Below are 24,482 nucleotides of genomic sequence, written 5' to 3'. Positions count from 1 at the left end.
AACTAGCACATTGGTAGACAGACACTGCTCTCAAAATGACACACACATAAAAAAGCATTGCTGGTCAATCCTGTGACACTCTGCCCTACACAGCACATCAATAGTACCTCAGTATGAAAGAGATGTCAGTGAGACTTGGGGAAAAAAACACATACACGATATTCTTAACCCCCACAGAAAATCTTTTGGCAAACAAACTCTCTGACTCTCTGACCGAGACCGTTGGCGAAGAGTCAGGGCAGCCTGCTACGTCTGTACGGGAACAAAATGTAAGAGGAGAGAGGAAAAGAGAAGGAGAGAGGAGAGTGAACGGAGAGCACGAATACAGAGTTGAAACAAAACACAGTGTGTGACTGTGAACGGACAGCACTAACACCAAAGTGGATGAAGGTCTGAGTCAGAGGGTGACACTCTGATGTGTCACTGTGAGACAAGATAGATAAAAGAAAAATAAACTTTCACAAAAGAGTGAAAAAAGAACTTTAACGCCATGACAAAATGGAGCAAACAGGGAGATGACATCAGATGGATAAGAAAGGAGAATAAACAAAAACATTACATAAAAAAGAACAGCAGCCACACTGTTCCAGCTACAGAAAAGTCAAAGCTGATGTAAAGAAGAGAGTAAAATAGCCAATGGGATTAGACTTTTTAGGTTGATAGCTTGTGACAAGAAACAACAAGACAGAGAACAAACACTGAAGGCCCATACAACCCAAATAGCTGTGGGCGGAGGCAACAAGGAATAGTAACAATAGGGAAGGGCTATATACTGTATTGAGATGGATGGAAAGAAAATGAATGTATCAGGTCCAGAAGGTGAAACGTTGATGATAGAAAACTGTTGTGGTAAAGGTGTTTGGAAGAGAGCTCAGCCTCCAGGAATTATGTTTTTGCTGAGTTCTTCCTGGAGTCAAACAAAGCTCTGAAGCTCACTGAGTTACTGTCATAACAAATCATATCAAACCTTTTGCCGGTCCTCTTGTGTTCTGTTTCTAACATGTGTTGGTTAGGAGCAAGAGGATGTGTATATATGAAGGCATGCTTCCAGATTACACTTATAGATGCCTCCATGTGGTGTTAGCGTCTCTTGTGTTTTTGTTATCATGACGCACATCCTTTGTAGAATTACACATCCGGCATGATATGTCTGCATGTAACTGTGTTTGTGTGTGTTTGGGAGGACTACCCACGTACAGAGACGTCTCCCCAGAACTTGGCCACGTCGTAGTCGTTGGCGCGGAGAAACTCGTTGAACCAGCTGATGGACCTCTTACTGCCTTTGTCCACTGTCTCGTCTCGCTCGAAGTTCTCGTTGTGTTTGTTGACTGAGTAGTTAGTCAGATGCATGTAGAGCTGGCTCTGTGGAGAGAAACTGGAGTTAGGAGGGCCTTGATGCATTATCAACGTATGCATGTTTACACCTGGCAGTAAGGATTTCTAGATTTATTTGATAACTACATGAGATGTCTCTTTCATAGGAACACAGATCTGGCTTTAAGGGGCTGCTGACACTGGTACAGTACTACCAACATTTAAATAACGAAACAAAACAGGTTGTGTCCTTTTAATTGAATCAAAAAGACAATTTGACCAGATGTAGAGTTACTGGTCTAGGTGTACTTTTAAAACAAGTAAACGTCTTGCTATAAGCTGTGACAACAGTAATAACTGAATGTCATAGCAACAGCATGCAGAGAGAACATGCATCTATTTGCACCAGATGGCATGTTTTGTTTGTTGTTGCATACAAATCATTCTTGTCTTCTTTCCACTGAATTCCTTTATTTACTGGGCTGAAGAAGAAATGAAGCTCTCGTTCACTTGCTTCCTCCTCCTGTTTATCCAATGTAACCACATTATAATACTAATAGCTGCAAATATCTCCATTGAAGCAAGTGCAATTGTATATGCAATGAAATGTTATTTTAATACATGGGGTATATGTTATACTCAAATGGCTGTTATGTCTTTAGTAAAAGTATACCTTTGTCAGTGATAATCATCACATGAAACTATGTCCTCAAGGGTATTCATGCATTATTCCCTGAGTGCACATACACAAATTGTAAAGTAAAGCATTTTCTCCTTAGTAATATGTGTAGACAAAAATAATGGAAAAAGAAAAAACATCACAAATGTGTCCCTAGGAAATTACTAAAGAGGGTAAGACATGTAGTAAGAGAAGTGAAGAACGGCTGACTGTGTTATATGGGAATTATCAATGCTCTGTTCTAACGCTGGTTCTTACACTCCTATGGGATTGACAGATAATGAGCGCAACAGCAGAACAAGCTTATAATCATAGAGCCCTGAAATCTCAAGCACTCAGTGATAAGATAAGTCAGAGCCATAGTGCCCCGCAGTTCAAACAGAGCCTGGCTAAAATGTGCCAATGTGCATCCCTCTCTTTACACACTATCCTTCACAGTTGAAGACAATACCTCCTTGTCCTTAGCCTACAAGGTAATAACGCCGTGACCGGAGGCCACTCCAGCCCATGATGGCTGTCTAGGAGCCACTCTCTGTGGGATTGAACATGCATCTCCATGGCACGCCTCACTCCATCATGTGTCACAGACAGGGTAAGACAATACGCATTTGTGTCACGGGAGGGGGTCCATATGTCGATGTGAGCGTGTGTTCATATTGTAGATAAGCATCACGCTTGATAGGGAGCTGTGTGTGTGTGCTTTTACATCCCATCATCAGCAACAAACTGTGCTTCAGCAGGTGCAGAACCTCAAGGCAAATATGAACGGGTTGATATAACTGGAGACATCTGGCATGTGGACATTTGCGCTCAGCTGTGTGCATACAGTATGCCTGCTTGCCCAATCTGTGTGTGTGCGTGTGTGTGTGCCTGGGTGTGTGAACACAACAGTTGTTGGCCCTGTTGACTGTGTATATGAGTACATGCATGTTTGTGTGATCATACGGAGATTACACTGTGTTTCCTAACCTCTGTCCCCCAGTGTGTTTGTGAGTCGAATTTGATTTCGTTGAGTTGCACAAGCCCATGGCTCCGACGAGCATGGCAAATACATTTTTCTGCAAATGTACTTCTACTTAAGGATGCTTCGGATGTCATTTTGTTTTATATTCAAAGCTTTTTTCGATGTATTCAAATCAAGCTTCAAATGTGAGTCGTCATTTTTTATGATTTCATCACTCTGTAAAAATGGAAACATCTTTTGTTAATGTGGTTATATAAATGTTATGTATGCTGGTGCTTGATGGCTCTGTGCATACAGTTGCATGCCTTTCTTTGTGGACATTCTTGATTAAGAATTTAAATGTCAACAGCATGAATGAATCTTTGAGGCCTTGAATTACTCTTTACAGCTCTACTTCTACTGTCTGTCTCTTTATGAATGGCCACACACTAAGTACTGTATACATGAACAGTTGTACTTATTCCTACAATTCATCAAATGGGACTGCACAAAAAGCAATCAGATAAACGTTTGTCCTGTTATTAGTCTGTTACGATATGTGTCTATGATCATATGTGCTGCTTCTGTGAGGCACTTTCTATTTTCATTTTTGAATAATTCTACACAAACAATTAGTCTTTTTTAGTAGTACTACGTCTGTGACTCACCAGGTTGGCCTCACTGGGTGCATGGTACTTCTCTGTGCCCATGCGAACCAGGCCGTCGTTGTAGAGGAAAATGCGGAGTGGGTCGCAGGAAGTGACGAGGACGTAGATGCGCAGGTCAAACTTGTAGCCCTCCATCAGGAAGGGCTTGTCCAGGTACTCCTGAACGATGAAGTGCTCGTGGGCTGGCAGCTTCTCACAGTTACGGATAAGTGAGATCCTGGATGGACGGAAACTTTATTAATCCTCAGGGGGGAAATTGGGGTGTCGTCAGCAGCATAATAAAATATGGCAAAGTAAGATGAAAAATATAATTGAAAAAATGATAGATGGCAGCATAGAAAGGACCATGAACATGATTGATGACATTGGCAATGTCTTATATACATGTTGAAGCAAAAACTATGCCAAACAGTATACAGATTTGATGGGGTCCCGCACAATCTTTCATGTGTTTAATCATCTGGAAAAGTTGGGGCTATTTAACTCTGGTGCCTTATCTGCCAATAATGGTGAAGCTTTCAGTCATCACAATCCAAGATGACCTTTTAGAACAATGGACAGTAAGTATCAGTATGAGCAATAGATGCAATCAGAAAGAGAATGTCCTTGCTGTGCATAGAATGACTCTTGCAATAACAATGAAGAGGTTTAGCCCTTATGAGTGACAGGGTCAGAGCCATTGTGCCCTGATGGTATTGACGTGACCTTGCCCTGCTACAGAAACGTTGCTGAAAACATATGTTAATGAGTTCGCTCAGCACGCCTCAGGTCTAGTTTGAGCAGGACAAGCTGTTTGGCTCTGAGGTACTTTGAGCATTCCAAACTTTTGTTATTCTGTTCATTACCTGGCTAAATAAAACAGCTGAAAAATAAATTCACAAAAAACAGACAGGTACTACACAAATGCTGGTTTGTCTGAGAAATACCCAGTGAGCATCTGGAGAACATTGTGATTTCCAGAAGCCAAACTCTGCCCTCTCTGAATGGCACAGTGCATCAAATGCTTTGGCCGGGTCTTTCAGCTGTGTGCAGGTTAATAGGAGCAGACATTGCACTCCGGTTCAACCTCCACTCTAATTATTTTGCTTTGGTCTCATGTCAATGGCACTCAGGCATTATAGTACGCAGGCCATTGCTAGCTGGACTCAAGAATGAGTTGTGTTAGTTTGTATGCAGCGATGTGGCTGTGCACGCAAGGGTGAGGGGCAATATTTTAAAAACGTTGTGAACGTAAGAGCGTATGTCTGTTCACATGTGTGTGGGAGTATGCATATGTGCAGCGAGGGTGAGGGGCCGTTTCTAAACAATCTCCCACTATGCAGAGGCATTGCATCTGACCTGTATCACCATCATTCATAGTTAAGGCAGACTTGGCCTAAATTAGTTACATACTCTGCCTGGAAGGCTACATTATACCCATGCAAGCAGGCTCACCACACACACACACACACACACACACACACACACACACACACACACACACACACACACACACACACACACACACACACACACACACACACACACATACACAATATTTAGCCAAGATGTAAAGAGTTGATTGTTCAAAAAGTACACTTTGAGGTAGTAAGATATTGTGGCACCAAGCCCCCGCCCGGAGGGAGGGCAAACATTGTAATGCTCTTTAATTACAGCCAGCACATACAGTATCCTGGGAGCAGTGCAGTCTATGAGGTTGTTATTTAACATTAGAATTCACCCACTCAGTGGACGCAAAAACACTGGAGCATTGTTGATGAGCTTCTAAGTGTGAATCCAGATCAGGTATTGCCTTTCAGGTTATTGTTTTTGTTCAGCAGTTCCCTTCAGAGGTTTGATACAATTGTCCCAGTTGCTGTAGTGTGATGTTGTTGTTACTCTCAGGTTTATCAAACATTCCTCATCACGATTCAGCACTCCACTTTAATGCTCTCGTAATATAACGGATCATTTCATAGGCCTGCTTATATCTTGGAACAGAAAATAACAGGGGCCAGTTGATGGTACATTGACCAACAATGTGAGGGCCCTCCTAATAGTGAGGCAGCGAGTTGAGTGATGAGGACATGGTTAACGGTGTTAGTTAGTCAAGGAGGAGTAGCTGAGGAGAAGACGACATGATTGATGAGCTGTGGTGTCAGATAATCACAGCCCACTCTCCCCTGCCTATTTCATTTGGCACCGGAGGGGATCTCGCCTTTTTATGCCCTGCACGCGCTTTTATTTTGTTTCCCTTATAACAAGCTGAGCTTCAGACACAAACAATAACTTCATTTAGTTGGCCGACGGAGAAATAAATTACAGGGGGGGGATATAACTTAATTTCCTGCCTCGTCACACCATGCGAAAAAAATTCAGAAAAATCTAATCTTGTGAGCCGCCCGCCGTTGAGTGGTCGAACTAAATTCATCATCTTTCATATTCTTAATATATTGCTATGATTCAGCCTTTGTTGCCTTTTATTCTTTAATAAATAAGGGCTTAGTGCAGCATGGAGTTATAAGTAATGCTCACATTATACCAGAAAGGACAAATTCAAAGAGAATTCGAGGGAGAGGTGAAGCACAGTAAGCTATTTGTACTTCAATATCCCCACCTATTGGTGCCAGTGATATATGCAATCCAAGGTTCTTTCTTTACACATGCACTACAGGGATCACATTTTTAAAAGAATAAGAAATTAAAGCAAATACTTGCTTCATAATGTTTTGAAATCTGGGAAATTTCAAAATAGTCTGAAGTGTTTTTAAGAGAACTATGTGCGACATACAAACACAAAACAAATCCTTTTCAGAGGAAGTTATACTGTAACAAATCCTAATATTGAGTTTGGCCTGTCTTGTACTTAATTGTATGATACTGAATTATTTTCAAAGCCAACCACACTTCAAACTTTGAACCAGAAAACACTTGGCATTTTCCACTTTATTTAAGTTGTACTGTAGCAAATCCTAATATTGAATTTGGCCTGTCTTATACTTAATTTTGTGATACTGAATTATTTGCTAAACCAACCACACTTCAAACTTTGAACCAGAAAACACTTTATTTTAGTCATGTCTGTGCAGGCTTGACCTCCACACAGGTCAGATCACAGCTCAGTGGAATTCTGTTTTGGGTTTCAAATGAGTTGGCTATGGCTCATACATAGAATATTAGAAAGAGTTAATGTGTTCATTTTAGAAACGATTTAGGATACTTGTTTAAGTGACCACTTCTGTTCTTCAGCAATTGTTTTAGTCTATTATACAGATCAGAAGTCTGAGCAGAGGCCCACATGTCCTGAGAGATTTCTTCTTTCTTCTTGTTTTTTTGTAATAAATGACCAAACCAGCTCAACAGGCTTTTCTCTAAGCAAAGGAACTTAAAATAACAACCCCCCCATGCCCACCCAGGCTAAGGATGATCAGTTTTGTTGACACTTTGTCAAAGGGCGGCCAATTCAACTCTTGGTAAACTTTGTTTTGTAATGTTTTTGTTTCCACCCATATTGACACACATTTGGACAAAAGCTTCACATCAGTTGGGTTGAGTGATTGAACACTTGAGTTGAACACTAAATTGGTAAATAGTCCATATCAAGACATCACCATGTCACCATGCCTTTTTACTGATTTTCTAAATACTTCACGATGACCACAGTCAGAATAGTGAAAACATGCCATAGAGATGTGACATCACAACCTGAAATAACCTCTCACCTCATGGGGCTTCAAGCATGAAATATGCATTCATGTACCACAGCCTGCTCATCTTTTGATAAAGAGATGCTATTGTGAGACAGAGTACCCTGCAGCAGCCATGGCCATTGGTAAATGTTCTAGTCTGAGTGGTCCTTGCTGATGATGCCTCATAAAGGAATCCAATAATCACATGCAGAAACCTTTAGGGGAGGAACCTCACTGCCAAAAACAGTGTGTGTCTGTGTGTGTGTGTGTGTGTGTGTGTGTGTGTGTGTGTGTGTGTGTGTGTGTGTGTGTGTGTGTGTTCTACTTGCAACGATAACCTCTGATTTATGGAGTGTGACCATCGATGACAATGAGGGCAATGAGATTCACCACACCCTCTCATCTCATCTACTCAACCTGATCCCAGCCATAATGCTATTTCCATTGACACCCACATCAGGGTCACACACCTCTTATTGCCTTGTTTTGTTGTGCTTGTCCTCTATTTGCTCTAGTGCTAATTTCCTCCCCTCAGTATGTTGTTTAGTTCCTGCATCAGTCTCTCTCGTTCTCATTCATGCCTCGGCTTTCGTGACCTACCCGTGACCCATGGCTCCGTTGGCGGGTTTGACGATGAAGGTCTTCTGCTTGTGTTTCCTGCGTAGCTCCTTGACATAATTCTGGAACTGAGTGTACTCTGCGGGGAAGATCCAGGTTTTGGGTATGAAGCTGTACTCTTGAGACTGGCACTTGATCATTCTGAAGAAGAAAAGAAAGGGGTGTGTGTGGGAGTAAAGCATCATTTTAAACCATCTGCAGTCTTGCACTTATTTTGAACGATAACGTGCATTTTGCATTTTTTATTCACAGTAAAGATTCATTTTATGCTTTTATAGTAGTTACTTTTACTCGTTCGGCTTGTAATGATGTAATGTAATGACGCTACTAGTACACAGTTGTGACTTATTAGAGTGCTAGCTGGCTAGAAATCGAGCTTTGACATTCTTTTGTTTTTGCACATCTGAACCAAAGGACTCTCATTTGAAAACTTACTTGGACATGTTTCTTGCTAGGCAGTCTTTCCGGCAGATTTCGCCCATGCCAGGGAAATGGTTAATTCTCTGCAGAGGGACAGGCAGACATAATAATGTTGTTAGGGCCATTACGCCACTCAATTCCACCCCCACCCCTTCATAAAAATGAGCACATTAAAGGCAGCAACCTGAAGTGAGCTTACAATGTTCTGACATTTATGCCCAATTACGGACTCAAAACAAAAAGGTGACGCTGAGACCTTTCTCAACCCTTATTTAGTTTACCGTGTTTTTTTTATACTTTAAAGGTTGGGGAGGGAAGAGGCGAGAAAAAAAAAACACGATCAATCTCAACTCCGAGGGGCCGAGGTAATTGGTTCTGCATCGCAAGCTCCTGCAGTGACAGTTGAATGAATTGCTTTGAATGCACCGTAAGGGGGGTGGGGGGGTAAAGGAAAAACTCTGGGTTTTCTGTATTCTTTGACCAAATGAGCCTGAACAGGGGCGTTAATTAGGCTCGTATGAACTGAAACATGACAGCAAACTCTCACAGTACATCACTAAATGGGGGGAAAAAAGGAAAGAATCAAAAGAGGGAGAGAGATAGAGAAGCAGAGGGAGAAAAAAACAAGAACGCAGAGTGTAAAAGGATCCTGTGATTATTATCCAAACGAGACAGACGTAATTAGGGATTCGGAAGAGATTGCACAATTATGCCAATGCCGCGAGACGACGTGGCTTGTGAGGGGAAATCAAAAACAATTGTTGAGGGACTTCTGCTTTTCTTCTGAGAAATGATCACATGAAACAGCACAGCAGCGCGAGAGAGCAAGTGAAAACAATTGACAGCAAATCACCAGCTCTATGGTAAAACATTAGCCACATTGCTACACGTTAAGCTGTTACAGTATTTGTAATATTCAATCTACTTTGCTGAACCCTGGCTGCCCCTGTCCTAACAAGCCATACTCCTTCCTGTCTGTGATTTAATCGATCATTAGTGCCCGGTCTAATCAAATAAGCGATCGGGAAGATGGATGGCTAACGCTCGGAGCTAAGGGGGAGCGGCGGCGGCAAGTTCAGTCAGCAGGACAGGGGGGTCAAACAGAGGTAAGATCACTTTCAGACGAGTACACAGAACTCAGAGCTAGCCTTGTTGTTTAGGCCCGTCTTGTCATCATCACTAGTGACATGTGAAACCTGCCTCCCTCCACCCCCTGCTGCTCACAACTTGTCAGTCGACCTGTCAATCTTCCTATCTGTCTCTGTGTATGCTCTGTTGTTCCCTCTCCCTCTGTCCACCTCTCTTCTCTATCTACTGTCTGCCTCTTACCTCCCAGGGTCTAAGGGAAAGCACATGGACACATCCAGAGTCTTACGTCCAGCTTCACCTATTTCATTTCTTTCCATTCTATTTTATTTCATTCTACTATCACTATTTTAAACCTAATCTTCTTTTCCCATCTCCATCTGTCCCAAATGTCTCTATACGCTGTCCCCTTTCATCTGGTCTAATCTTCTTTTTCATTATATTTTCCTTTACCTATTTTCTTATTTCTACAAAAAAAACATACATTATAGAAGTAAAAATCCTGTGATACAGATGTTATGATTTTTCTCTCATTGCAGTTTGAAATTTGACAATAACTTAATTAATTGTTTTGTTACGGTTCAGATTTCATAACATTTGAGTGTACATTTCTTAAAGGCTTGGGAGAAAGGCATCACTCTGATAAGTGGATTGTGCTTTCTATAAGAATGTCAATAACTGCTGTGTGAAGAATCTGCAGAAAATGGTGTCATGTTTGTCCCTCTCTAACCAAATGAGTGTTTTTTAAAGAAGGGATTTGGTTTTCTTTAAAGCAAAAGAGGTTTAAATAATATTCTCTAAGCACGGAAGGGTTGCGGTAGCTGTCATGTTTGTTTTGTTTTATTATGACCTTTCTCTTTGGTCTACTGTTTCATTTCCTCTACATCTTTTCCTGTAAGGTTAAATCCTTCTTCACCTTACCAGTGCTATACAAATTAGAGGCATCTGATTTTGTTTTGAAAATCTGGTTAAGAAAACATATAATATATTTTACATTCATCCAGCTGATCAGCATCATGGTCTTCGGCTGCTACTGTACTGTAAAGGTTAAGATCCAGTTTTTCTTCCTGTTCAGTGCGGCAATTGGAACTGACACCCTTATTCTCACTCGTTATATCTTAGCTCAAGACTACGATGCTCCCGGACAATGTGTGCTTACTTGACATGCCGTGTACCTGATAGTTCCTGAGCTCAGCGATTCTCTCATGCTGCACGGCCGAGTCATTCCAGATGAGGTTGGCAGTCTCATCATCTTCCCGGGCCTTGATGTAGTCCACCTCGTTGATTACTATACGAACTGGGGAAAAACATTCACATTAGATCGTATTACAATATTCAAATTAACTACGCAGTCATTTCAAAATATGTTTTACCCATGACCAGAAAGTCCTCAAAGACAAAGAGGCATAATATTCTTGGGGAAAAAATGAGAAATATTGGGGGTTCAATTTGTAAATGTACATTAAAAAGAACTCAGGAAATGTTTGTTTTTTGTCAAGAACCAACATCGCTTGAATTTGCATGGTTAGATAAACCATATCTCACCACAGACACCACCGCTTGCTTTGTATTATGTCTGAAGTTGATGTCCTAATCAAATTATACTTTGTTGATTGATTTAGCAATAAGGAAACGGAGTTTTCAGCCCAGAATTAGCACATTATAAGCATCCAAACTTTGAAGAGACATTGTCGTGATTTGGACCAATTCACAAGAAAACAACATACTGTAGTTTGGATGACGGGATTTATTTTGTGGATCAGCATTTACAATGCAATGAACAGATTCAAGAATATAGTCATGTTCACATGTCATCACTGTTGCACCTTCTCACTAACTTATCACAATTGTATAACTCTAATTTCAGAAAAGTATATATATTCATTTTCTCTGAATATTACCCCCCTCCACTGGTTCCTTAGACCTTTATTTTTGACCCCAAAATAGCACTCATCAGCCTTCATAGAGCAGGATGTGACTTTGACCCACGCATCAAATATTTCTAGTGAACGGATCAATATTTCACTCTTTGCTGGCTTCATTTCTGTTTTTGCAGACATTAAGAGAGGAATCAGTCCAGGAGATAATAGATCAAAAAAGCTCCCAGTAATATTTACCATTAATGGAATGGTTGCAGAGCAGCCAATCGTAATGCTTCTCTTCAAAAAGATGAATTAATTGTCTGTAATGCATTGAAATCCCACTGGAAACCCCATAGTATGAGAGATGGGTGGCGAGTCCATTTGGACATTCATCCGACAACTATTCATTATTCAGTGAGTAATGAAATATTCATATGCCCAACGAAACAGGGTATTCATTAATTTCTTGAAAGCCTTCACAAACCTGGAGAAGGCTTGCCTAATGTTGCATGGTGGCACTTGAATGGGAAAAAGGTGTTTCCGATGTAGCTTCATCCATCTGTTAACGTCAGTAGAGGCTAACAGTGTTTTGCTAACTGGAACAGGGGGTCTATGCTTACATTTACCAGTAGGGTCTTAGTGCAAGCTGTAATCAATCCTTTCTAACACGTCTCATGTAACAGTCATCCTTAGAGCCAGTGTTCATTGCCTTCTCAGATGGTGTAAAGCAAACCAACAGCATTTTCTCTGACCTTTAACCCATACCTGCAATACTATAAATTCCAAAACAAAAAAAAAGACAGCTGCGTAAAAGGTAACAGCAAAAATGAGCCATCCATCTGGCCCTTAGTGTTAATGTTCCTTCTTAATAGCTCCACACTGCTCTCAGAATGGCCACTGTGAGAGTCTCGTCACAGCAAGCAAACTAACTCACAGCTAGACTCCCATCTACCTACAGGATCCAGGCAGCCCTCAACTTGTACTTGCTGCTGCTGACTCCTTAGTTTCATCGGTTGTAGTTCACCCCTGAGAGCTAGAGCTGCCACACTGGCATATACTGTCCATGTGAGGAGTGCTTACTGCTTCTGTTTGCCCTTCTCAAAAAACATCACTGCCAAGTTAAATTACCTCAATAAAGATTTATGTTTGTATGTAAGGCCGAGCTGTCTCTGTGTGAACTGTTGCAGGTCTGCAACTCTATTAGGTTTAATTTAAAACATTAAATAACAACGGTCTCCTTCAAACAATCCACCACAGCAAAATTAGATTTTATTGTGGCGAGTCAAATCTACAGTGTATTTTTCTTTATTTCTGAGATAACATTGTGATTAGATTTGCTGTGTTTTGATGGACTGACTGAGTCATACTGAGAGCTGTTTCCAAAATGAATTTACAATTCACTGTGTCACACACTACACTTATCTTACGTGAAAGACAACCCAACTTTAAATATAAACTCAGAAGCTTGAAATTTGAGGCTTTGGAGTACAGGCTTAGTGTACACAATTTAGCTAGATCAGACATAAAAGTAGAAGACAATTATCCTTTACTTTGTATGAAAGTTAATAGCACATCTAACAACATCTAATAACTGAGTAATTAACTGCACAAAGAATAGGTACAGGTATACTACAACTGGAACTACAATAGGAATACTACTAAACCATTTCAAGCACTACCTTGTTTTCTGACAAAAACATCAATAGGATAGTATACATCAATGAAAGGGTTTCATCACCCATCTCAAAGACAGCCTCTTTTCATCCTGCACTAGCTCCATTAAGACAAACTCTTTGATCAAAAGATGTCTTATCTTTGTAGACTGACATTTCAGTGATGCATGGTCCTGTTTCTGTTTTAGCTCTTTTTTCAAACTTGTTTCAGATACATTTGTATCTTAATTCAACAGATATATGTATTGTTGTCGAACTGTCATTTATTAAAATCATTAGAAATAGTTTACCGTACCAATCTCATATTTGGTGCCAGTGATGTTGGCGGAGATGGTGCCTTTCTTCTTTTTGGTGCGCACCTTCCTCTTCCCACTGCTCTGGTAGGAGCCCACAGATGGCCCGTTCACGGGGGACGCTCCTTGATCCTCTGGAGGAAGAGACGGCATACAACAACACGAGATTCAGTCACAGCTTGTGCTCAGGACTGGGAGGGGAGCATGAGTTGCTGGAGAATTGTAACATATTTGACACTGTCTGTAGGGGATTTAGTAGGTTTTGTTTATGGGGCTGGGGTGTAAATAAATTGCGCGTATATGCTATAGCTGCATGTATCATGATCGTTTTATCATAATCTTGTGTGTGTGTGTAGTTTATATGCATGGGGGAATACTATAGTATGATGATGATGGCAGGCAGGTAGGTAAATGAGCAGGTGGTCAGGTGTGTGTGCAGAAAACATGTAACCATCTAACAGAATAACTGTGTGAGTCCTGAGAGAGTTGGACCTCTCTTACTCACCTCCTTCATTGGGAGGAGAGGGCATCTCAGAGTCTGGAGGAATGAGGGGGCAAGCCGAGCTTTCAGCCAGGCTTGGTGTGCGGGTGGGCCTCACAGGGTACTCGCAGCCCCTCCAAGGGCTCTGTCACACTCTCTGTTGTTAGTCTTCACTGTCTTGGGCTACCGACGATGTTGTGCGAGATGGCCCAATGGATAATCTGAGCATCTCCCTGGCGCTCTCAGCAACATAAAGGGCAGCAGCAAAGTCTCAGAGGGCAGGGGAGTAAGAAAGGGGGTAGCAGTGGTGGGGAAGAGTGGGAGGGGGAGGACTCTCAAGGGTCTATACAGCCCCAAGAGGAGAGAGGGAGGGAGGGAGGGGATGGACAGAGGGATGGATAGGAATGCCTGTGGAAGAGAAGGAAAAAAGATGGTAGTATTAAACTCAGGGGGTGAGTACTGTTGTGGAATATTTTCCAAGGCCCATAACTTTGACCCAGTGTATCAGTTCAAACTGTCCTGACTGAGCACAGGCACCTGTAACCTTGGCTGCTGTGCTCTCAGTGTTTTGTCTCCCTGTTCCTGCCTGTTGGCGTCAGCTGATAGAGGTGTTATGATTCTATCTTGTTATGCAGCATGTTGATGATGCTCTCTGAACTAGCTAAATACATGGGTCTGGGGTAGAGTTCTTCAGAATTGACGTGGCAACTCTACCGTGAAGTCAGAACCTCTGACTCTTGGACTTGTGATGTGAATCCTCCGGCCGTTAACTCCAAATAAACCACCAGTGTTTGACATCAAAGCTACTGCTCCTACCGTGTCTCCTTCCTGAGTCGGTGACTCCCACTGCATAGCTACACAGAAGTTTCCTCTACAAGTACAGTGCACACTAAGGATCTGTGTGTATATTCTCACCGGCTGACTGAAGTGCATTGGACATGCTTTTGATGTAACGCAGCAGCCGCTAGCAGGCCTATCACAGGCTACATCAGTCAGCCTGACACCCAGCGTAACAGTTCAGTGAGAGCTCTGTACAGCTCTGACACCACAGTACTGCTAATGAAATAATCCAAAGCCGTGTGACGTTCACTGGACTAATTGGTATTCCGTGGAACAATTGTGAAATATTAATGTGGTTGTCAGGTGAAGGGTTTGCAGAATCTCACTGTGTGTGATGCTGGTGCCAGCTTGGATTCATTGTATGGCTGAGAGGTCACTTCATTCAAACAGATGGCGTCTTTACAGTGGTTTGTTAAAAGGATGCTTCAGGCTATGAAGTGGTGTGGGAAATTAACACCAGTCAACAGCCAAATTCTATTATTGTTAGGCTGCAGTCAGAGAGTGTGTGGTCTAACCACTTTTGGGGGTAATCAACCATTGCATGAAATGCCCTGTCACATCGTTTATTGCTGGTAGGGGCAACATAGTGACTCATGGTTATTAGCAATGTTGCCTCAAAACAAGTGAGGGACTATGTTTGCGGGTTATCGTGTTGTCCCTGTGGTCTCATGTCCAGGTGCTTCAAATTCTTCAAATTAACTAAGACAAAGCAGCATTCAGGTGGCCCAGAGACTTCAAACTGCCCACAGGGTATGAATCTCTGTGAGTCTGTACAGTGAATCCATACACATAAAGCATGCTTGGAACAATTCCAGCTGCTTATGATCCTTTAAAGTCACATAGTGCAAGTAGCTGCTCAATTTGAGGCGAAATTATCAATGCAAGTGGATTAGGCCCACAACAACTGGAGGACTAATCTGAAGTGTTGTGAGAGGGTTAAAAGAGAAACAAGTACAGTGGGGCAAAAAAGTATTTAGTCAGCCACCAATTGTACAAGTTCTCCCACTTAAAAAGATGAGAGAGGCCTGTAATTTTCATCCTAGGTACACCTCGGATGAAAACCTATGAGAGACAAAATGAGAAGAGAAAAAAATCCAGAAAATCATATTCTCTGATTTTTAAAGAATTTATTTGCAAATTATGATGGAAAATAAGTATTTGGTCAATAACAAAAGTTAATCTCAATACTTTGTTATATACCCTTTGTTGGCAATGACAGAGGTTAAACGTTCTCTGTAAGTCTTCACAAGGTTTTCACACACTGTTGCTGGTATGTTGGCCCATTCCTCCATGCAGATCTCCTCTAGAGCAGTGATGTTTTGGGGCTGTCGCTGGGCAACACAGACTTTCAACTCCCTCCAAAGATTTTCTATGGGGTTGAGATCTGGAGACTGGCTAGGCCACTCCAGGACCTTGAAATGCTTCTTACGAAGCCACTCCTTCGTTGTCCGGGCGGTGTGTTTGGGATCATTGTCATGCTGAAAGACCCAGCCACGTTTCATCTTCAATGCCCTTGCTGATGGAAGGAGGTTGTCACTCAAAATCTCACGATACATGGCCCCATTCATTCTTTCCTTTACACGGATCAGTCGTCCTGGTCCCTTTGCAGAAAAACAGCCCCCCAAAGCATGATGTTTCCACCCCCATGTTTCACAGTGGGTATGGTGTTCTTTGGATGCAACTCAGCATTCTTTCTCCTTCAAACACGTCTAGTTGAGTTTTTACCAAAAAGTTCTATTTTGGTTTCATCTGACCATATGACATTCTCCCAATCCTCTTCTGGATCATCTAAATGCTCTCTAGCAAACTTCAGACGGGCCTGGACATGTACTGGCTTAAGCAGGGGGACACGTCTGGCACTGCAGGATTTGAGTCCCTGGCGGCGTAGTGTGTTACTGATGGTAGCCTTTGTTACTTTGGTCCCAGCTCTCTGCAGGTCATTGACTAGGTGCCATTAATACAGTTAACGAGTGGAGGACAGAGGAGGCTCTTAAAGAAGAAGTTACAGGTCTGTGAGAGCCAGAAATCTTGTTTGTTTGTAGGTGACCAAATACTTATTTTACCGAGGAATTTACCAATTCATTCATTAAAAATCCTACAATGTGATTTCCTGGATTCTTTCCCCCCATTCTGTCTCTCATAGTTGAAGAGTACCTAGGATGAAAATTACAGGCCTCTCTCGTCTTTTTAAGTGGGAGAACTTGCACAATTGGTGGCTGACTAAATACTTTGTTGCCCCACTGTATAGTATGTTAGCCTGCTTTGATTTTTCCTTTATTATTATTAGTTTAATAGTTCTTAAAGTTAAAATACAAGAAGGGAAAATATATAACAGTTATATCTTTAACTTTACTTTGCAGTTTAACTGAATAAACTAATAATCCCATACACCAGTTAGGCTACATGCACAGCATTGCTTATGTTGCCACTTCTGCCTTTCATACAGAGATCAACAGTAGCCTCTAGTGGTGAGAAAACTGAAAAGCACATTTCCTATTTTCAAATGTTTTACTTACTTACCCATACGTACACATGTACAGATATACAGGCTAACTTAAAAAGCAACCCTATCGATTCGATCAGCATCCACTGAAGAAATTGGAACGGGGAAACAATCCAATCGCATGACTTGATCACACAGTGGTCTTCACTGTCAGCCTCTGGGTCTGCCTGTGGTAAGCACGAGACATTGATCCGGGGGAGGACAGAGACTGGAATGAGATCAGCGCAGAGGGGGAGAGCAACAACAAAGAATCAGGGTGATAAAGTGAGGCAGGCTGTGTTGTTGACAACCTGCCCCCACATCCCAGTGGTGTGCTGGCTCTGTGTACAGGAGGCAGGAAGCACTGTCGCAAAAGGAGCACTGGACCTCACTGTCATGTAATCCCACCGGAACAAGGGGGGGGGTCTGACAGGGACATATAATGCCACTGAACTCAAAACAAACATATGACTTTACACTTAATTCAAGTTATCTTTGAAAAATACACACAATCCTCATAACAGGGCTGCAATGTAGTACTCAATTCCAGCACCAGACACTTTTGTACGCTGCTATGGACAATCTTGCACTATGTACATTCCCTAACATATTGAAGTGACTGCTATTTTGTTATTTTGTATATATTGATTGTTGTGTTTTAACCCATCAGAGACTGCACTGACCTCACCACCTCACCAAAACTCACAAAAACTCACCTCTTCAATCTGGCTTTTAATGTGTGATTGTTTTTGTATTATTTGACTTTAACTTTAACTATATATTTATTTGTTGTTCCTTTCTTTTCTTTTCTCTTCACTATATCTGTAAAGCGTCTGTGAGCACCTGTAAAAGCGTTAATAAATTAAATCTATTATTATTATTATTATTAATGTGTGCATATGTGTATACAGTATGTTGATTGTACAGCATATATAGAGGATATACATATTTATACATATTTGTATTATTCTATGTTGTATTCCGGATTGCTGGAAACGTTATTTCGATCTCTCTGTCTGTACAAACACACAGAAAAATTGACATTAAAGTTGACTTTGACTAATGTTAATCCTAATTATTTAGCAAAATGCCAGATTATGAATCCTCAGAATTTAGATGTTATCTTCTTTTTTGTTTCTTTTTCAACATCAGTATTGTCAACAAAAGTAGACATACTGGAACATTATTTGTATTATCTCCTATTATGTCACTAAGAATTATTGTTGATGTTAACCACATTGTTTCAAATCTTAAATGCTACAATTTAATGTACCACCATGGCCAAAAATGAAGCTTCGAAAATAACTGAGAGACAAGCACATTTTGCAAATAGAAATGTAGTTTTCAAAGATACACTCTGGTAATGCGAAAAAAATGAATTCATTGCAGTTCGTAGAGTGAAATGTCAACATAGATTCCTATCTAGGCTTGTTTGCCTGACTGCCATATAAGGTCACAGTTGAGCCCCTTTGGTAGCCAATACAAAGGACCCAGCAGAGGGAGGCTCTGTCCTGTTTTGCTCATTCCTCTTGGTGGTAGTTATTAGCTGCAAGAGAGCCTTTTACATGCATTCACATAATAGAAGTGAGAATTCAGTACAATCGGACAACAGACTAGTTTGTCACTGACTGATAGAAGCATTTCAGCAGGACATCCTGTTGTAATGCCACAGATGTCAAATGAGCTGGGTGAATGTTGTTGCATGCCATTAGTCTCCTATCACTGCACTAATTGTACTTCCCGTTCATAAAATAGAAAATATATATTAAATAGAGACAATCCTTTAGATTAAAATAATTGTATTTTGTCACTTTCGTGTTAAGTATATAGTTTTTTATGCAAAAGCATGTGCTACAGTAGCTGCTGTTGTTTGCCCCCCTATTAAAAGTGTCTATAACAGGGTACATGCAGGAATCCTGAAGTCAAATGTAAGACCTTTTTTAAGACCCTTTCCATACATTTTAAGACCTCATCGCCACTTTGAGTTTTAACCGGTTACATTGGCGACACACTTTATCTCACATTGACTATATTCAGTATTGATTGTCCTTCCTCCTTATCTTCCAACCGTTTGGACGCAAACTTCCATTTCCCCATAACGATGTTGTTTAACAACCGGCGTAAACGGACCTTCGCGCGCTATCAAGCAGTGAGCGCGCGATGTCCTGTTGAGATGACGTCAAATCTAACGGGATGCCAGAAATAAACTACACAGAATCTCACTACACATCTACGCAATGATTACATTCAGGCAAACTGTAGAATACAACCTCTTTGGACAATTTATATACTTATTGAAAACAAGCTACAAAATGTAATACCTTGGAAAAAGCCGTTTAATACTTTTTAATAGCATTAATTTTCGCTAAATTGATTTATCAACTTTTAATACTTTTTAAGACCCCACGGACACCCTGTATAAACCTTTAAGTCACTTTTTACAAGATTTAAGGGAATACAACATTAAAACAAACTCAAAAGAAAAATACACTTTGAAAGAATTTAATTCAAATATATTTTTGCTGCTAGCATCATCATTAATAATCCTTCAGTGTAGTATTACATTTTTACTAAATCCCTTCCACTAAGCACTGTATCTACTGCTAATCCTCCGGTGCAGTGACGTTTATTCTCCAACAGAGTGAGCCAAAGCGCCACAACAGCAGAGAAGAGCTGAATAGGCCCAGCTCCTAATGATGCTGATCTCATGCACTTCCCCTTTGCCACACACAACACAGAAAGGCCTCATTGTAGAGAGTCAGCTTTTCATGCTGCTCATCTGCATCACTTTCTGCCTCACAAGCCCTAAAGGCATGACAAAAGCCTGTCTGTCTTTTAGGGTGTTGTTATGCATGTCTGTCGAATTATCCAGCACAAGTTGTTAATACATGTGTCTCATTACTGTACGCCACCCTTCTCATATATATTTATTTGGCCTGCAGAATTTAAACTACATCACAAAGATTTTTTTAAACTAATATACAGAAGTCAAGTATTGCAAAACTCTTCCTAGATATTCACTGTTATCATATTCCTCTATCTTAAGACAATGGTACTACCTTTTATATCAAAAGCAACTTCAGAAGGACAGCAAAAATAGCTTTACAATAAGCGTGCCAAGGAAGAAAGCTTTACCAAAACAGCAGACTGTTTATTTATGACAAGCGGTGTCACACCTATTACACAAGTCCCTTCAACAGGCAGCAGTACTTCCCTGGAGGGTTTGTTTTATGTTCTCCCTGCCTAACATGAAACTACATCTCGAAAGCAGTCGTCATATACAGAATCAATACAAAAAGGCTTGGGGAACCACCACTTAGCCTTATGTCAGCATGATTTACAGACACAAGTTATTTTCTGTACATGCAGTATGCGCCAGTCTTGCCACTATAGTATAGCAGTGCAGGGACCTCAGGGTATGTAACACCATTTAAACGGACAAAGACACTAGCTAGGAAGAAGACATGGTGCACTATTACACATCCTTGAAAAGCAAATGTAAACAAAATATGTGTCAAGTAGAAAATAGAGCTTTTGTTTTAAAAATAGTACAAATCCTTTTGACTATACATTTTTCTTACACTCTAAAGACACAATGCCAATGTTCACAAAAATGCAGTATGTTTTACAAGAAACTATTTCCTTTCATTATCTATTCAGCTACAACCACTTTGTCTTCCAGTGAAAAATGAGAGCTGAGTTTGCGGATTACTCTCACAGGAAAGTAGCTGGTGTAGAATTGCCAGTGGATCTAAACTTAGCTCCAACCACTGACCCATCTCTGGCTTCCTGCCTTTTCCCAGATATGAGTAGGAGCTAGTGTGGGAGATGTCAGCCCACGGGATACTGAAATACACCAGCAAACAACAGAATGCTAATCTAAAGTGATACTGGTAAAATGTCCCATTGAAAAATTCCACTTTTTTGTATAATTTATATTCATTACAATCTTGCCTGAACTTGTTTTCTGTAAGACAAAGAGGGGCAAATAACTTACGGTTGCAATAGGAATTTTGTTTTAAAGCAATGCATTGTTATAACCAAGTATGCTTGAAATGTATACAGTGCAACAACACATATAAAAAGGGTTTCAAATGTTGATCAAACACCTTGGTTTAAATGTATACCTACATTAAGCTAGTGTGATCATTGCCAGATAAAAGATAATGCCCCTGTCAAGCAAAGCCTACCAGGTCAAACAAACCAGCTGCTGACACAAACATTAAATGAACTGTTGTGCATTTGGCATGTCATTCAAAAATGTAAACCTGTCTAAATGAATCTGTCTTTGAATTGAGTTGAGTCTTTGTTTTTTGTGCTGTTTGCAGCAGTGCACCTACAACATGTAGGCCATTTGGTTTGTTTTTGTATGTATTATCATTATTATTATAACGATCAAAGATAATAAATCGAAATCGAACCAACCTCAATAAAAAATCAAATAAAAACCAACTGGCTCTGATGCTGTAGGTGCTGTGCTGGAATAAGCACTACAATCCTGTAGTAACTTTAACTTTAATAACAATTGCAGAATGCGTAATGTAGCCTGAATGAAAATAAAATATTGTAAATATCATATCCTTCTTATTAGCCTTATCTATTAGAATAGGTCCAGGACGCATGATGCCATCCATACCTCTAGCATATGTTAGGCTGTTATTATTATGTAATCCCCTTGCTCTTTAGGAATTGGTCATCTCTAGGGTGCTTTATCAGCATGTGGTTTCTAAGTGGCACACAATATTACAAACAGACCTCTAAATCAAACGGCTCTTCAAACAACCTCCCTCGTGTAATTAACCAGTATCTGAGCATCCACAGCTAAACGCCAGCTAAAGTATTGCATACCAAGACATATGCAAAGCTAGCCTGAGCTAAGAAGCTAAGCAGCGAGAGGACATATGCTTGTCACAGCAAAGCAAGCAATATGGTATGTCCCAGACCACTGTGAGGATAGTAGGCCATACCCTTTAATAAATATTGTCTGTATTTTAAGATTGGTGCAAGATGTATTTCTTAAACACGCATGTTATATCTTGGATATCAAGATATTTCGGGATATTGTTGTTGCTTAACAAAATGTAATGTCACAAAACGTAAGCAGGTGTATGCAATAAGTTGCTAGCAAGCGTTAGCACACGTTCGTCTAGCCACTAGTGTACTGTAAGTCAGGTGGAAGGATCACACAAGGAAGCAATCTGGCAATGTTGCTTTCAAATGCAGCGTTACCGCAACGTTAACGTTTAACTGCACAGTGAACGAGGGCCTTTTCAGTTAATGTAACATCGAAATGAAATAAACACTCCTGAATGAGATGCAGTGTAATGATTCAGAAGGAACATGATGACCCTGGGCTACTCTACAGTTAGCTTAGCCGCACTACCTAGCAAAGGATGGAGAGGGGAACGCGAAGTAGCCCGTTAACGTTACCTTATTTATTCCAGGCTGTGCAGCTCCCTGCTGGTCACATCCAACCGACACAGCCGCCGTTAAGTGCGACACTGGGGCCTCTTTTAAAGAAACAGCACTGTCCTGAGTGTATAATAAACAATATGGCAGTGTTTATGTTGTGTTACTACTGAAAACTGACGTTGGTTGACAGACAAAAAAAATCAGTATCTTGTAGTCCTCTTGTGTGCTGGAGCGAGTCCATGGGCTAAACCATTCGTTCCCTAAGAGAGGGGGTGGCTGATTGAAGTGCTGAAGTTTGCATTCTCAATTTGGTAATAGCATGACGTTTGGGGTACTGTAAAACGTACAAGAAAAATCAGCACATATTATATTCAACTCGTAACTAGCTGTAAGGGGCACGAAAAGGCTTACCAAAGCCGCAAGGAATATTTCGTACACTTTTGGGTCAGGTGTCGATGCAGCTCGTCTGCCACAACTAGCTGATGCAAACACAGGGAAGCTACCTAGCAACCGTGTCGCTGACCATGGTGCTAAAAAACAACCCTGCGGATTATGGGTGCGTCCTGCTCAGAGGTCATAAGGTGCCACTGTTACCTGTTCGATGTAATAACGCATACATATTCCTCAAACTGTGTCGGATTCTTGCTTTCCTACTTATATTTTCAGATGTTTTATTTATTTTTCTAAGCAAGATAAGACACATTTATTTTATTTAATAATAATTATAATAAAGCTTTATATAGCACTTTTCATACAACACATGCAGCTCAAAGTGCTTTTCAAAATGGCACACATCACAAATTCAAAATAAACAACAAGAAATTCCCCTCAGATTATATGTTAAAAACTTTACAGGTACGTGCAGCAAAATAAAATGTTAACAGGTTAAGAGACACAAGGAGGTAAAAGGTATGGTAATAAAAATAAAATACAATAGTATAAATAATTATTTCTCTCCGACAGATAAGACACAAGACAACTGAATCGATGCAACAATATATATATTTAGCAGACTTTATACAGCAAGTCCTTCATACTGTAAAAAGACACGGGCATAAAAAACAGGAAAAACACACAAGTTAAAAAGTTATTTATAATTTAAAGCTATGGCACAAACGGTCTTGGATTTAAAAGAAGTCTGCATTTCTTAAAGTTTTAGATGTATTGGCAATTCGTCACAATTTGAGCAGCATTGAAGCTTAAGTAAATAATAAACGGAAGTTGAAAATGTATTATTTAAAATGATAGCTTACATAAGATGCATAATACGGATACAGGAGGCTAAATTACGGTGGCCCTGAAGTGCAAGACACCACAGCATTTCACAAAACACGACAGCATTTCACAAAACACGACAGCATTTCACAAAACACGTTTTGTGAAATGCTGTTGTGTTTTGTGAAATGCTGTGGTGTCTTGCACTTCAGGGCCACCGTACTAAATAGATAAATAGTATACAAATCAAACGATAAAAAAGAGACAGGGGTATATCAGATGTGCAGAGACATACTTTATATACGGTTTTAATATTATATATATATATATATATATATATATTAATTTATTTATTTGATCACTCAAAGACAATGAATATTTTAGGATATGGGCATCCTGACTCAACGAACTTGTGTGTTTGTCATTTTTGACATTTTGCATTTGACAGTGCATGTGTGCACAAAACATGTATAAGTCAGTTTCAATAAGACTGTATAGAGTTGACCTTTGTTTATTTTGGTAAGATGAACATGTAGTCACTTACTATTTAACTTAAAATGAAGAATTAAAAAGTTCCTAGTGACTGCTAATGCCTCTCACCACAAGGATACACTTTTTAATGTTTTTTCTTTTGTGTCCTCGAATCCACCCGCATAACTGCGCGGTGTCAATGGTCTGCATCAGAGGCTCTGGTCTGCATGTTTTCTTCCAAAAGCACTTGACTCTGAGGATTACATCACTTCCTGTGTGCGCAAAGTTGTTTGTAACCGTTCTGTCAAAAATGCTGCATTCAAGACGTGTGGGAAATGCCATAAACCATAACTTGCA

The 24,482-nt window shown here is 40.5% G+C and overlaps 1 protein-coding gene across 4 annotated transcripts in view; it reads right to left on the bottom strand.

The window, feature by feature from the left end:
• The window catches only part of ttll7 (tubulin tyrosine ligase-like family, member 7), a 76,976-nt gene extending 54,308 nt beyond the window's left edge, over nucleotides 1-22,668 (bottom strand). For all 4 annotated transcript variants that reach the window (XM_034230009.1, XM_034230012.1, XM_034230010.1 and 1 more), the window contains exons 1-8: nucleotides 22,458-22,668; nucleotides 13,730-14,113; nucleotides 13,227-13,358; nucleotides 10,572-10,693; nucleotides 8,326-8,393; nucleotides 7,873-8,031; nucleotides 3,605-3,821; nucleotides 1,198-1,362 (exon numbers count right to left, since the gene is read on the bottom strand). In XM_034230009.1, coding sequence (XP_034085900.1) covers nucleotides 1,198-1,362; nucleotides 3,605-3,821; nucleotides 7,873-8,031; nucleotides 8,326-8,393; nucleotides 10,572-10,693; nucleotides 13,227-13,358; nucleotides 13,730-13,754 — 888 coding nt within the window. In that variant the 5' untranslated portion in view covers nucleotides 13,755-14,113; nucleotides 22,458-22,668. The remainder of the gene's footprint in view (nucleotides 1-1,197; nucleotides 1,363-3,604; nucleotides 3,822-7,872; nucleotides 8,032-8,325; nucleotides 8,394-10,571; nucleotides 10,694-13,226; nucleotides 13,359-13,729; nucleotides 14,114-22,457) is intronic.
• Between the last annotated feature and the right edge of the window lie 1,814 nt (nucleotides 22,669-24,482).

This window comes from Gymnodraco acuticeps, unplaced genomic scaffold (assembly GCF_902827175.1).
Source record: "Gymnodraco acuticeps unplaced genomic scaffold, fGymAcu1.1, whole genome shotgun sequence".
NCBI lineage: Eukaryota > Metazoa > Chordata > Actinopteri > Perciformes > Bathydraconidae > Gymnodraco > Gymnodraco acuticeps.
This window is presented reverse-complemented; position numbering and strand designations above follow the sequence as displayed.